Source organism: Solanum pennellii, chromosome 2 (assembly GCF_001406875.1).
Source record: "Solanum pennellii chromosome 2, SPENNV200".
Taxonomy (NCBI): Eukaryota; Viridiplantae; Streptophyta; class Magnoliopsida; order Solanales; family Solanaceae; genus Solanum; species Solanum pennellii.
Window position 1 is genome coordinate 39673270 of NC_028638.1, and position 15682 is coordinate 39688951.

At 32.7% G+C, this 15682-nt stretch overlaps 2 protein-coding genes across 2 annotated transcripts; both read left to right on the forward strand.

Moving 5' to 3' along the window:
• Positions 1-5567: 5567 nt before the first annotated feature.
• Positions 5568-7907, forward strand: LOC107009232 (B3 domain-containing transcription factor VRN1-like). The gene is made up of 4 exons (XM_015208534.2): positions 5568-5740; positions 6402-6855; positions 6964-7136; positions 7233-7907. Exons 1-4 carry the CDS (start codon positions 5633-5635, stop codon positions 7491-7493), a joined length of 996 nt encoding a protein of 331 aa, XP_015064020.1. The 5' UTR covers positions 5568-5632; the 3' UTR covers positions 7494-7907.
• A 2619-nt stretch (positions 7908-10526) lies between these two features.
• On the forward strand, positions 10527-15454 carry LOC107011831 (protein root UVB sensitive 4). The gene is made up of 10 exons (XM_015211487.2): positions 10527-11288; positions 11934-12080; positions 12327-12473; positions 13297-13359; positions 13441-13517; positions 13858-13963; positions 14174-14276; positions 14373-14524; positions 14629-14694; positions 14901-15454. The coding sequence occupies exons 1-10, from the start codon at positions 10806-10808 to the stop codon at positions 15105-15107; spliced, it is 1551 nt and encodes a 516-aa protein (XP_015066973.1). The 5' UTR covers positions 10527-10805; the 3' UTR covers positions 15108-15454.
• The last annotated feature ends 228 nt before the right edge of the window (positions 15455-15682 follow it).

Sequence of the window (15682 nt, forward strand, 5' to 3'; positions counted from 1 at the left end):
CTACTCAAATACAATCCAACGACCAAGTCACTCATGGTCACATTGAACACCTCTTATCATAGGGTCCCTTTCGTTTGGTGAAGCTGGACAACTAGTAATGTTAATAGAGAATGACAATGGTTTAGTACAAGAATAGCAGGTTTCACCACATGCTTTGAATAGTTAAGCCAAGAATCTCCCTTCTTTTTGTCTAGAAGGGTGATTGCAAAGAATAATGAGTCCAGGGCCTTGTCAAGATTTAGTCCAACAAATGCTCATACAATTGATTTGGCGAGGATTCTTTTGAAGAAGATGGGGTAGACAATCTTCTAGACATATGTTTTGATAGTGTTGGTAGGAAAAGAGATATATTACCTTGGCAACAAAGAAGTAGAAGAAACAAAAGCAAAAAGAAGACACATGGAAGGCAACATGGTTGAGAGGATAAAGTAATTGGAAAGTTTGTTCCAAGACACCTATCGAAGTGACTCGTAAAGCGGAATCATATCGATGTATACCATATAGGATTAAAAAGTTCTAATAAATCTATAAAAAGAAAGTGATAAATTATCAAGTGGTGTTGAATACTTTTGAAGAAGAAGACAAGAGGAAAATACTTCGAGCTACTTTTGATGGCCAATCAATCTTTTTTAATTCATGTATTTGTAAAAGATAGTTTGAGGTTAATAACTCAACCTTCTTCTTGGTTGTCATATTTTTGCATTTTTAAGCATCCTTATTTGTAATATCATCAAAGAATGTACTACAAACTTTGTGGTGATCACATAAATACATATTTCTATCTAGCTCTTATTTTCTTGAGTCCGAAACTCAAAGGGTATAAAATTTTTACAAAAATTCCAAAACGGTATATAAAATTTTATATTAACCAAAAGGGTAAAATCGCTGCAGGGGCAGCGACTTACAAAGAAAAATAAAATCGCTGCCTCAGCAGCGATTTTGCAAAATTTACTTTTTTTTAATAAAAAAATGATTTCAAAAATTTTCTTCTTACAAATCGCTGCCTTGGCAGCGATTTCACATTTTTTTTTATTATTTATTTTTTTAAAAAAAAATAAGCTATATCGCTGCCCTAGCAGCGATTTACATTAAAAAAAAAATTAAAAAAAAAAATCGCTGCTAGGGCAGCGATTTATTAAAAAAAAAATTTTTTTTTTATTAAATCGCTGCACGAAGCTTTTTTTAAAATAATTTTTTTTTTTAAATGTTAATCTTTATATATACAAAAAAATTATAATATTTTTTAAAATTTAAATATATAACTTATAAGAAAATATATATTATTTTAAAANATGAGAATAGTAGGTAATTTGTTTTATTGTAAATAGGTCTCATGTAGGTAATTTGTTTTATTGTAAATAGGTGAAGAAAATGTTCACATGTAAATAGTACATAATACTTTCAATGCTATAAATTGGACTTATCCTTCATATTACTTTCAATCTTCCAATATATCAACAATCTTTCAATCTTCCAATCTACTTTCAATCTTCAACAATCTTAAAATTCTTGTTATTCTTCAAATTTTCTAAAGTTTTAATGTTAATTTTTCTTTTTATTTTTTGTATATAGATATGAATCCGTCAAATTTATACGTACATCCTGGTCCAGTAGAGCATGATGTATTAAAAATTCAAGTCCATCATCGTTCCGAAGGAATTTGGAATGGTAGCATAAAAGAAGAGAGATTTTGCTTATATACGCGTCGTGGTGATATTGAATTTTGGCAACATTTAAAATATCATCCATTACATTCTCGCATCCTTCAATATTTTGAAAATTGTAGATTTAAAGGAATTCTTGATGTTGGATGTGTGCCGTATGACTCCGGATTAATTTCTGCTTTAATTGAAAGGTGGCGTCCGGAAACTCATACTTTTCACGTGCGAACTGGCGAGGCTACCATAACTTTACAAGATATTGAAATTTTATTCGGAATGGTAGTAGATGGTAATCCTATAATTTTAAATGGAGTTGATTCTTTAGGGATTATAGGTAGACAAGAAATGATTTTTCAATTAACAGGATGGTTACCCGATACTAGTTGTTTTATAAATCGCTGCTAGGGCAGCGATTTACATTGAAAAATTTTTTTTTTTATAAATCGCTGCTAGGGCAGCGATATAGCTTATTTTTAAAAAAATTAAATAAAATAAAAAAAATGTGAAATCGCTGCCAGGGCAGCGATTTGTAAGAAGAAAATTTTTGAAATCGCTAAAAAGTAAATTTTGCAAAATCGCTGCTGAGGCAGCGATTTTACTTTGTAAGTCGCTGCCCCATCAGCGATTTTACCCTTTTGGTTAATATAAAATTTTATATACCGTTTTGGAATTTTTGTAAAAATTTTATACCCTTTGATTTTCGGACTCTTATTTGCTTCATGTTTGTTAGTTAGTTGAAGGCTAGTTACTTCATTAGGATTGGTAAGGTAAGATCTAAGTCCCCTTTCTTGTACTTATTCCTTTTGATATCTTTTTATTTATAATAAAAGGACGTTGGACACTTTTTTTAGTGGTAAATTTGCTTGCAAAAAAAAGAACTTGGAAACAAATTAAATTTTTGTGAGTAAAAAGTAACATGACTCCCAAAAGTGATTGAACCAAATTTTGAAACTTGATAGTGAGATTCGAACCTTGGTACAACAACACTAAAAAAGTCTTAAGTACCCATCCAGGAGCCATGGGGCCGACTAAATCATTTATTCATTGGGTGCTCTATATTAATTTTATACAAATACCTATCAATTTCTACATAGATATATATATTTCGTAACGAAGTTAATGGGTGCTCAAGCACCCGACGGACACCATGTGGGTCCGCCTCTGTTTCAAGTTATGTAGTGTGTGCATGATAACTATTTCTATAGAATTGTTTGTACAATACATGGTTAGGAAGATCAAATGAATAAAATTGAAATGATAATCTCATACAAGGAAGGCATGCAATTAAGGTGTTTATTTAATGGTAGTTAGAAGTGTGATTGTGATTGTGTGACTATTGGTGGGGTTTGGGTACCACAATGATGAAATTGACTTTGATTAAAAATACGTTCTACAATGTTGAAAACCAAACTTTGTTCTTGCACTAAGAGTACATAGTAAGGAATTGACTCACCAATGAAAAAACAAAAAATGCTTTTGACCCCTCATCATAGTATCAACATAAGAGTCTCAAATTATTTTTTGTTTTTTCATTATTCATAAAGAAAGAAAAAAATAGTTGAATGGCAAATTAACTAATAAATAATCCATAAATAAAGAAGTAGAGATTAGAGAAAATGGTTTTATTTTTTACGACTATGATAGAAGGTACTATTGGGATCCCAACTATCCTTCATACTTCTATTCTATTATATAAATATAAATAAAACTAAGTTATTTATTTCCCAATTTCTATTTATCACAAATATATAAATATTTTCACGATTATATTTATATATAATTATTGAAGTTAAACAATTGAATAACTACTCTTAGTTACATAATTTAATTATCAAAATAGTAATATTAAAAAATTAGAAATGTATGTGTGCTTGAATTAAAACATGCTCTTAGTAAATTCTCTTTGATTACCTTACTTGTTATGATTAATTATTACATTAATTGCCTCTTTAGATTACAAATAAGTAAGTGTAAAATAAATTATAATAACATAAAATTGATTAGTTTTTATATTTATAAAAAAAATAATTCTTTTATATTTTACCCGTGAAAGGTAATTTTTATAACTATGTATATAATGACATATTTAATATTATAAATTTCAAAAATCCATGTGTACAATAAATTGATTAACTTTAAATGAAACGAGAACTCAAAAAATATTTTTCTTAAAATGAGTTCATTTAAGGTTGCTACACTCATATTCAAAGTAGACATCTTTAAAAAAAAAATCAACCCAATAAAAAGATTATCTAAGATCATATGAATTTCTATTATATAAAAAGGCCATGATGAAGATGATCAATGTCAATTTTATAATTTTAAATATTATTATAGGTAAAGTTCTAAATTTATAATTGTATAATTAAGTGGTCAAAATAGTATTCTAAAAGAATTTAATTTTTCTTTTCAAGAGTCACGAATAAGCTCTGTTTATTCATATATTTTAAATAGAAACTTGAAAATTACATTTTTAAATTTTTTATTTTTAGAATTTAAAATTGTATTTTTAGATATGTATTTTAATATTTTGAAACTTGAAAAAAAATTAGAAGATATAATTTTTTCAAAATTTGATACAAAATATATAGGCATAATACATAAATATGTTTTGTTAACTTGATTTCAAGTTTTCAACTGACACCTATTTCCTTTGGTGTATGCAAAGAGAGACTCAAACTTGTATAAAAATACGCTATATGCGGCATAATATATGTAGGTAATTGCCACATACGACATAAAATTGAAATGGAACATCACTTAGGACGGATGTGTTCATTGATTCAACTTTATATAAGTTTAAATATTTACTTGTGTACACTCAAGTTGGATGATTTGAAGCCAAAGTTAAAGCGAACATTTATGAATTATGTCAAACTGAGGAATAAGACACAAATATCTTTTAGACTATGACCGAAATCTCAGTGATACACTTTAACTAAATTAAGGTTCTATAACCCCTCCACCCCACCTAAACTCATTTTTAAAAAATAATTTTACATGTGTTTTAGCTTGCGTGGAACACACTGTGATTCCACTTAGTAGAGATGCACGGAGATGTTTGAAAGTCATGTAAACTAAAAATGTATACAAAATCATTAAAGAATTTGAATTCAGAATAATAAATTCTTAGTTTAGTTAAAGCGTGTCTTTAAATTTCAACCGTAGTCTAAGATTACCATTTCTTCTTTCAATTATTTTCTTAGATTTACCTTTTTGCCTCGTAAGTCACGTGTCACATAACTAGTTTGTCCAATAAAAATTTCCCACAATTTGCACAAAATCTATTTATTTTGAGAAAAAGGATAAATATATTTCAAATTTGTAACTGACATGTAAATACTCTCCGTCATATTTTTGAGACATTGACGTCTTTGCCGTCCAAAAACTGGATCATATACACCATTTATACTAACGAACTTACACGTGTCATAATCTTATCTACTGAATTAACATTTATTAAATATCGAATAAGATTGTGTCACGTGTTCCAATTTAGTAACCTCTTAGAGTGAAGGACATATATAATCTAGTTTTTGAACAGTTGGACATCAATGTCCCAAAAATATGACGGAGATATCTATGTACCATTTATGATAATTCATGATATATTTATTCTTTTTTCCTGTATTATTTTATGGAAAAATAACTTAAATACACAACTATAATTTTTATATTCTCTAATTTTCCCTACATTTTTTAAATATTACATAATTCCCTTTTTTTTATTTTAGTGTAATTTTTTAGATACATTACACTCTCTCTCCTATAATACACATTTACCAATTTTAATGCCTATTTTTTCATAATATGGAACAGTTGTATAAGATTTTATTTTTTTTGTAATTTACTTTTTTGGTCTCACAATAGGTGGAAAAGTTCATATAGGGCGGACCCTCATAGAAAAATTAGAAAAGCCCAAAGAGAGTGTACTTATATGCTTACTAAGCTACTGCTGCCCATCCGTAGTCATGGCAAACAAGTTCCGCAGGCAAATTGGTAAAGTCTCTTCCATTTCTAACTCTTCTCAACCCAAATTCTGCAAGATCATTTTTAGCCCGCATGAATTATGCCGTCTCGTAAGTACTTTCTTCCCCATTTTCCATCTTTAATTTCTCCTGGATTCCCAATTTAATCTTACTGTAAATCTACTTTCCCTCCTCGTTAATTGTGCATTTGAATCGAAGGATTTGTAATCTAGTTCAATGAAAATTTCTCAATAAAATTCGCATAACACCCTTTAACTTGGTAATAAGCTGACATTTATGTCCTCCAACTTTGAATGTTAAGTATACTTAAACTTGTATAAAGTCGAACAAATAATATAGGCTTCTTACGTGATATAATATACATAGGATGTTGTGTAGGATAGACATTGTCACGTAGATCGAGTGTGTCTACTTGTGTTTGTCTACTTGTGTATATTCAAAGTTGAATGATATAAATGTCAGATTAGGTCAAGTTGAAGGACATGTATCATGCCAATAAAATTTGGATGCTCGAAAAATGATATAAATGTCAGATTAGGTCAAGTTGAAGGACATAGTGTATTATGCCAATAAAATTTGGATGCTCGGAAGTAAGAAATGAATCTTTGCCCTTATTCAATAGAGCTAAGACCTATAGCTCATTGTCTCAATCAATGTAGGACAAGTTAACATAGGTTGAATAACAATACTGTGAGTGAAGGTGTCTATTGCGAATTATGTGTGGAACTGAATTCATATTTTTTGAACACAGAGGATTCCAAAAGGATTTGCCAGCAGATATTGCAAGAACATATTAAACCCGGTGTATCTTGAGGTTCCCAATGGAGAAGTATGGGAGGTTGAACTGGAACATTCTGAAGGCCACATTTGGCTAGCTGAAGGCTGGAAGGATTTCAGCGAATATTACTCAATAAGACGCGGGAACTTTTTTATGTTCGGATACAATGCTCGTTCTCATTTTAATGTCACTATATTTGATTTTAGTGCAGCAGAAATTGAATATCCACCAGCAGAGATTGAATCGGATGATTCTATAGATATATCGGATGTGGTTGAGTATCCTTCTGAATATCTGAGCCATGACCCCTTAGTGCAGGAGAGAAAACGAATAAGACAAGAAGGGAAAGAAGAGAATGATATTCCAGTTGAACATCAAACTATTGTAATTGATGAAGAAGAGTCTCAACTGAATGTAGTTTCACTAGGTAAGAAAACTTCTTATCTGGTTTATTAGCTATGAACAGAATGAAATCAGTCGTCTCGTTACATTATAATTTAATAGTAATACATTGTTTTTGGATATGTACTTCAAGTAATTAGTGAAGATTGCGAGGAGCAACAATCCAACATCGTTACCAGTAAGAGAAAGGAAGAGAGGGATGAAGGGACAGCTGATAACTATCAAAGAGCAAAAGCTTTTAAATCTAAGAATCCATTCATTGTATCTTTTATGCATCCATCGTATGTCTCGAAACCACACGCTCTGGTAAGCTATCAAACTTTGTAGAATGCCTGATACCCGACCCCTTTTAATTCATATGCACATCCTTAAACTCAATTTATGATTTACCTCTTTTGGCAGTACATTCCGTTGAAATTTGCTAGGATGTATTTAATGCGGAACAGTGGCAATTTGGTGTTGCGTGTTCCAGGGAAAGGATCTTGGTCTGTCAAATGTGTTATGCTAAGGAAAGATGCTAAAGTTACTTGTGGTTGGAAGGCGTTCGTTCTGGACAATAAGTTAAAATATGGTGATGTTTGTGTCTTTGAAGTAATTAATGACGCTAAACTTTCCTTGATAGATGTCACCATATTTCCAGGGATTTCTGATGGTACAAAGTGAATCTATCAATGCTGAGGCTTCGGTTCTATGTTCTCAATATATAGATACATCCTATCAAAGAACAACAGCTTTTACGTCTGAAGAGCGGTTCTTCAACAGATAGATCCGTTCTATCTGCCTCTGCAAAGAGAAGTCCTCCTCCCATTAAATTAGAGAAATTTCGCCAAAGTATGTAAAACCTTAGAACATTTTATTTTGTAATATTAGCTTCTTGTATGGAGGTTCTTTGTCATGAACTTCTTGTGTAGAGTTGAGTGTGTTCAACTGTGACATATGTACGAGGTGGTAAATCAATGTGTCTCCCTTACTTTATGTACTCTTGGGATATTAATGTTCGAAGTAAGGGTCAAAGCCCAACCCCCGGCATGATGCCATTTGAAATAAAAGAACCTTTCTGATGGTTGACCTCGATGATTTTCAATATCTTGGATTATACATAAACATATGAATGGTCGATTTGATTCTGAATTGCATTAATGAAGACCAGAAAACACATTTTGGATATAACATGGAGATACCTAGTTGTACATAGAGTTACTTGTTTGTGAAACATATTCACTCATGAGGAGAAAAAGGAGAGAAGTAGGAACATAAATTTATCGGAGTGCCAGTGATATTCCTCAACTGGTGCATGTGTAGCAGACATGACTTTTCGTCATCTGCAACAGGCTCAATAAGCTGAGATCTCATAGCCCAAAGATCAAACTTTTTGAAGCTAATGAAGAAAATAGCAACAGATGATGTCGTGGCCAGCTTGCTCACACCCCGACTAACTCCACAGAGTATCTAATATCTTGCATCAACAGAAGTAGTATCAGGTAACTTTGTCCATTAATGCTTAGGCAGTTTCATATGCAGTAAATTTGTGTCTGTAGAAAGTGTCCTGATTTGAGATTTTGGACTACTTCCTTTGTAACCTGAGGTTTCTATAAATGGATGTTCTCATCCACAGCACCAGTGCACAACATGGAAACATCTAACCAACTGGTCCTTCATGCGAGGTGATACTCAAATGAATTGTCTTGATTTCTTTTGTTCATATACGTTTCTACCATTCTTTTGGGGAGCTTCTGTATGCAGACATATCGAGCAGGCACCTAAATTAGCTCAAGGTCGAACTTTGTAGTATGATCATCTTGGATAAAACTATCAACAGGATTGCTTTAACCAAGAACTACGTTTACGTCACTACACCCAATGGTGTGACCTGGTGTTCAATGAAGTGGGTTGACCACCTTGTTCTAGGCTTCTAGCCTTGGTGGACAAAATTACTTGGTATCTGTTGCTAGTGGAATGTGGCAGGTATCGTGTGGAATTAGTCAAAGGTGAGTGCATGACCCAGACAACATGACTATCGTGAAAAAAAGGTATGTTTATGCCACTGTTTCAAATAACTTCATAAGAAATAGTGAAGGGAAGGTGTCTCTTATAGCATGCACAAGTAAAAATGATGGTTACAATCATATTCTTCAATTTGTCTGTTGTAAGAAACTTCAACTTATGAACCCTTGGTGAGCTGTAAAATGCATCCTTGGAAGTTGGAACAGCAAACACTATGTTCCAGTTGGAAGGAGTTTATGCTGGAGAATAACCTAAAAATAGGTGCTATTTTGTGTCTTTGAATAATTTGGAAAAACATCTCATCTTTGTTGCTTCAGCTAACTCTTTCTACTTTTTAGCTCTATCTTTTCCCCAGAACATCAATTGTAACGATTCGATAGCTGGCTCATTGGGAATTGGGATAGATGTAGATGAACAACACCTTTCTTTATCCCTGCTTCAGTTTCAACAGATAATTTTCTTTAAAATGTGTTAACAAAATGAACTAAAAGTTTGTATGCTATAGGGAGGTAATTTTTTTTTTTCCATTTTTCATTGTTTTAATAAATGCATTACTACTATCTGGATAATAAGTAGACTCGCACTTAACTTGTGCATGTATTATTATAGGTAGATAACAAACTTGAAACAATAAGAATGAAATAAATGAAAGACCAAATAAGGATTAAACTTGAAACAGTGGGGTTAGATTTAATTCCTCTTTCTTAGTTTAGTGGCATAATAATTCCTTCATCAAAATAGAGTTAAAAATAAATTTATATATTTTGTGATAAAACATCAATTTATTAGAGAGCAAGTTAGTAAATGAATCGGCGCTGACCCATCGAATTCCAATGGGCAACTTTCACATGTAACAAACATAAAATTTATATTTGTATGTTATAGCAAAGTTTGCATAATTACGCTCCATAGAAAACATATATATGTATTGCTATACATATACAATTGAAGTGAATTGTATAAAACGAGAAAGAGAGATACTATATACAATTTGAATTGGTATAAAATGAGAAAGAGAAATTATATACAATTTAAATTTGTATAAAACGAGAAAGACAAAAAGGCAAAAGAGACTTGGATAGGGAAATATTTGTATTGTATAATTATAAGTGTATAAAACGGAGATATATGTATTTGCATGTATATATATAATTTTCTCTCGCTTTATACAATTAGAAACACAATTTATACAACTCTATTGCATAGAGCGAGAGAGGCGAGCAACAGAAAGCGAGCGAGAGAGGGAGAGTGGCGAGCGAGAATACGAGGGAGAGAGAAACTAACAAACAGTTTGTCGTGGAACATAAATAACAACAGCGATTATATTTATTTTATATTGTTAATTTGTTATTTTATACGATTATCCTAATCCGAAAATATGTATGGAATGTCCAACCCGTATTTGATAACTTTATCGGTATAATAAGGTCAAGCCGCAAGCACAATAATTTCCTACGCTATATAAATTGTTAAGATACTAAAGTATTTCTTTTTAATTTTGGTTCAATTGTTTCTCTTTTTTCATTTAAAGGTATGATATGTCTTTTAAATTGGTTGGTTTACAATTTTTATTATATCCAACTGTATATAAATAATTTATAAGCATAAAATATAATTTGTGAGATATTGATAACATAAAAATATAAACTTAAGCTCATTAAAACGAATATTTGTCATGAGAATATTTTGAAAATTTTATCTTCAAAAGTCATAAACTTTTATCTAACGGTGAAGTTTAGGTTTTGGACAAAAATATTTCCCCTCTAGTTTTAAGAAAGTCTCTTTTATCGGGAATAGGAATATCTATGTAGTAGTAGTGATTAGTGAACCCTGTTATTTCCCGGCGGAAAAGTAAATTGCCGCCGCCGCCGTTGCCGTTGCGGTAGCCGTATTTCGTCTTCAACTTTGTCTTTGTCTTCATCTTCCACAGAACAAGTCAAGAGAATCAGAAATCTCTAAAAGCAAATTTTCATGCAATCCAATTTGTACCCATCAACCCACACCCGTTGTTGTTTCTCATGGAACCCAGACAAACCCCAAATCCCCACACCCAAAATCCTCAAACACAAGCTCAAAACCTCTATTATTTCCCCAGGTGTATCTACTTCTCTGAAGACCTCATTAAATTTTGGAGAAGAAAAGTTTAACAAGCAACAAGAAGAAACTACTCTGCCTTTTTATCTTCCAGTTTCGGTTCGCAAATCAGATAATCATTCTAGGTATATTTGGGATGGGAAAGACTTGAAGTTGGTATCTGTTGACGGGAACGCTTTTTCGATATCCGATTTCGACTCTAATTTTGAAGATACAGTTCATAAGTTGGTCAGAATTTGTGTTTCGGCAATAAGAAATTTCTTTCTTCCGAGGGAAGTTAGTCGTAATTACCTTGAATACGTGAAGTGGAAGTTTGTTCATCGTGTTTCCAGTTCTGCTCTCCAAGTTCTGGCGACCCAGGTACACTTATTTTTTTGGTGTTATACAACAAAGTTTAGATTTTGATGTTGAATTTCATATCTCAGCTATTTAACTAGTTAATATTTGGTATTCAATATTCATATTCTGGGTTTTGAACTTGTAAATTGTTGTATACGGTGAAAGTTTCAATCTTTGTTTCAGCTACCAAACTTGTAAATTACTTGTATGCTAGGTATTAGAGTTGGTATTTTGATGTTGAATCTTCATATTTCGACTCTCAAGCTTCTAAAATTGTTGGTGAATGGTAGTAAATTAAGATTTTGATTTTGCATATTCATATCTCAGCTATTGAACTTGAAAACTTGTTTATTAATATATGGTGCACAGTTCAGATTTTAGACTTCATTGTTGAGTTTGGATTCTTCCGTCGGAGCTCATGATGTTTGTTTAGAGTCACTGGTGTAGTTAGTCATTATGATTTTTATATGGGGAATTAACCATTTTGTAGTTCACCTGTGGAATTACTCATTATGATCTTTGTGAAGACATTAAGGTACCAGTAGTTTGCTTGATATTTGTGTGCCTGTACAATGTGAGTAAGCATCTAAGGTGCAGATCACTCAAATGCCTTCATTGACAATTTGGGCTTGCGTAATCGGTTGTGTTTTGTGAATGACGACACAGGCTATGTTGCGGGCAATTGGAATTGGGAACTCCCGTTCACTTCCATTGGCTGCTGGACTAAATTGGGTCCTGAAGGATGGTCTTGGACGGTTGTGCAGGTGCATCTACACTGCTAGCCTAGCATCTTCTTTTGATACCAATCTTAAGGTATACCTTTCTAACATAAAACAACAGGGGATAGTTTGTGCAACTCATCTTATAAAGCTTATTTTACTGATTTTTTATGATAAAAATTCAGTTTCATCTTTTGGAAAATGATGCTTATATATCTTCTCTAAGAATGTTGACTTGTATGCCAGAAAGATTGCCATTTTAAAAGCAAGATGACCTCAAGAGACTATGTAAAAGTTTCATCTGTTTGTTTCTTACTTTGTTTTATGGGGTTGTCTGCAGAGAGTAAGGTTCTGTACATCAGTTCTCTTCAGTTTAAGCATTGGAGTTGAATTGTTGACTCCTGTATTCCCACAATACTTTTTGATGCTTGCATCAATTGCCAACATTGCCAAGCAAATAAGCCTTGCATGTTACCTAGCAACCAGTGTAAGTCTCAGCTACAAAACATATGATGTTATATTTATATGCATGTGTAACACTTTTGGGATCTGATCTCAAGTTCTCCAGCTTTAGCTCTTTGTTATGATACTTGTTAGATGTGAGCTACTTATTTTGGCTGCAAATGATACTTTTTCCCTTATCTTGCCATTTAGCTGTTTACCATTGTTTTATCTCCCTTTATAGTTTCTAAGAATTCCACTGCAATTTGGCATATAAATTGATTTCTTCACAATTTTGTTATGTAGAGAGGGTTGTTAAGATCTGAAGTGCCTTTGGCAAATTCAAAATAGTAGGCTAATAAATATATGCACTTACGAGGCTTTGAATTTCTACTATGAGGTCCCAGGTTAACTATGGCATAATAAGCTGACACACTTAATTTTGTCACTTGGTTGAATTGCTTTCTGAAAGTGAAATTAGTTGAAGTTGAGTACTCTAGCCTTCTAATTGCTTCCGCTAATGACCAATTCACTTTCACATGTCCTAGAGATCTGAGAGAAACAATGTCTTCAGGATTTAAGCTTTTTTAGCATATCTGTAACAGCTGGAAGAGAATTGATGCAATTATACCTTGAATTTCTCCTCTAACATGCAATTGAAATATGAAACTATCAGGGAGTAACTGCATGTTTTTGTCAGTTCATTTGGAAAATGGCTATTTTCAGTAATTGTAGTTCGTTTAAATAGCCAAACCGCATGTGAAATTTTTAGTAATATGAATAAGTACAGGTGTCTTCTGGATTTATCAGTCATTGATAAATTTGAGATAGAATTTCTGTTTGAGAATTTATTGTTGACATGTTAACAGACTGCTGTTCATAGAAGCTTTGCAATTGCTGATAACCTAGGCGAGGTTTCTGCAAAAGGACAGGTTCTCTACAATATTTCATCATGTCGTGCTCGATTCTAATTAGTTTCACTCTTCCAATCTGACTGTTGGTTTGTGTTTCAGATTCAAACAGTCTGCTTTGATAATCTTGGTCTTACACTTGCTGCAACCCTGAACATACTGTCTGCTAATAATCCAAGGTTTGTTTGTTTTCCAACTTGAATTTCTGAAGTATCACTGTCAGCTTTATTTACGTTTTGAAATTATATAGAGATTCTTTGCATTTGCCTCTCTGAACCTATCCATTTGGTCCATCTTTTTGTGCTTGAAGTGGAACAGTTTATATCTATACAACATGGGTCTTACTATTTCCTTTTCACACTGTAATATGAGAAGTGAAAATGTGATTTATATCTTCCACCATTTCCTTATACAATAAGATGGAATAAGATCCTAAAAGCAAGAATTGGTTGACACATTTTTGTGCTGCTTCTGGTTATCCCTGTAATGTAGATTTCTGACTTCTGAATGATATAAAAGATTGCAAGCAGGTCTACCATTTGTGATGTACCCTGTCTTCTCAGTGCTTGACCTTTTTGGTATTTATCAAGGACTAAAGCATGTGCATCTGCAGACATTAACTAAGGTTGGCCCTCGTTCTCTGTGCTGAAAGCATTAGTATTCAAGTTGAATTATACTTCCTTTTTTTGGCTACTAAACTTAGGTTATATTTTCTTCAAGGAGAAGAAATATGTGATACGAGTTATGACATGATCTATTTAACAGTCTTTATTGAGTGAACGTTAATCATCTTTACGTGTTGATTCGGATATCACTCATTTTATATTAATTTCAGGATAGGCTTAACATCATTATAAGCACATGGATTCAACAAGGATTTGTCCCATCACCTGAAGAGGTGAGTAAACAGGAGGGTATTGGCTTATCTTGGAGCAGAGGTAATTTTTAACTTACATTTTGCCGTAACAAGGCCTTATTGCTTGGTTTATCGCTACATTATTAGTAGAGGAACATTCTTAATCAGCTTTAATCAGGCAGAGAGCCATGGTCAATCAGAATTGGTTGCTTAAATCCTAGACGTTGCACAGCAAAGCTATCTGTGATGACAATGCAATCTTTGAATAGTGAAGACTTTTATTTCTTGAGCCCAGAGAGTTTGACTAGTGAACTGAAAAGGAACCAGGAGGTATGTATAGCCAAAAAGTAGAAGAGAGTTTTAATCAGGGACAGGCAAGCTGTTACTCTTCTAAATGTGTTTCTTAAGTAGTTCTTCTTGCTTTGCTATTACAGTATGGTGTCCTACTTTCTCTGCGGGATGGGGCAGAAACTACAGATGTGATCAGGGGCATATTGCATGTAAGATGTTGCATCCATCTCTTCTCATAGTAATGGCTTTATCAAGTAGTAATTTGGAACTAATGATTTTCCTTTGCAAATGAACTAAGGGATACTGGTAAACCAATAGTTTTACTTCGAATAACTTATCTAGTAATGCTTGTTTCTTGCTGAGCTCTTTATAATGGTCAGTATTCTTTATAATAAGCTATTCTGGTGATTGACAGGCAAGTTATGTCCGCAAGGGTATAGAAGCTTGTGGTAGTTCTGGTGCAGTTCTCAAGCAATGGTTTAACCTGGTTGAAGATGGCAAGAGGTTAACAGAACAAAACTTGAGTTTCTTGTATGAGCAAATGTTGTCTTTAGGGTGGGCATGTAAGAATATTCTGTTGAGCACGCAGGAGCAAGTTCGCTATAGTTTCATAGCTGACTGAGCATATATCTACTTTCTTCCAGTTATGGTTGATTCGCAAAGAGGAAAGTGAATAAAGGGTCGAAGAAACCAAGACTAGGAGATTTTGTCATTATGTCCTTGTATTTGTATATAATCAAAAAATTTTGGCATCAAAAAGAGATGCCTTATACATATCCGTGAGTACTGGCTCCACAAAGAGAGCAGCAAGTGTTGTACAAATTTTGAGTAGCTTTATCTGTCTTGTAGATTAACCGATTGAGGTTAAAACTGTTATCCAACTGACTATTGTTTCCTCATTCATCCATTTTGTCTGAGAGATTTTGTAATCGTCTCATCTAAAAGCTTGATAAACATTTTATTTATGAATATACAGGCTCTATATGAGCTAGTCAGATTCTTTTTTCATGGTGTAGAACTTTACATTGTCTAGCATGAGATTGGAATTCAACACCTCTATTCAACTTTGATATTACATTGAATTAGCAGTCATCAAAATCTAGTAGAAATATAACTTGGAACTCTTTTCTTAGCTCTCTGGATACTCCAATATATGGGAATTCGAACTTGGAACAAATATTAAAGAGGGGAAGAGAA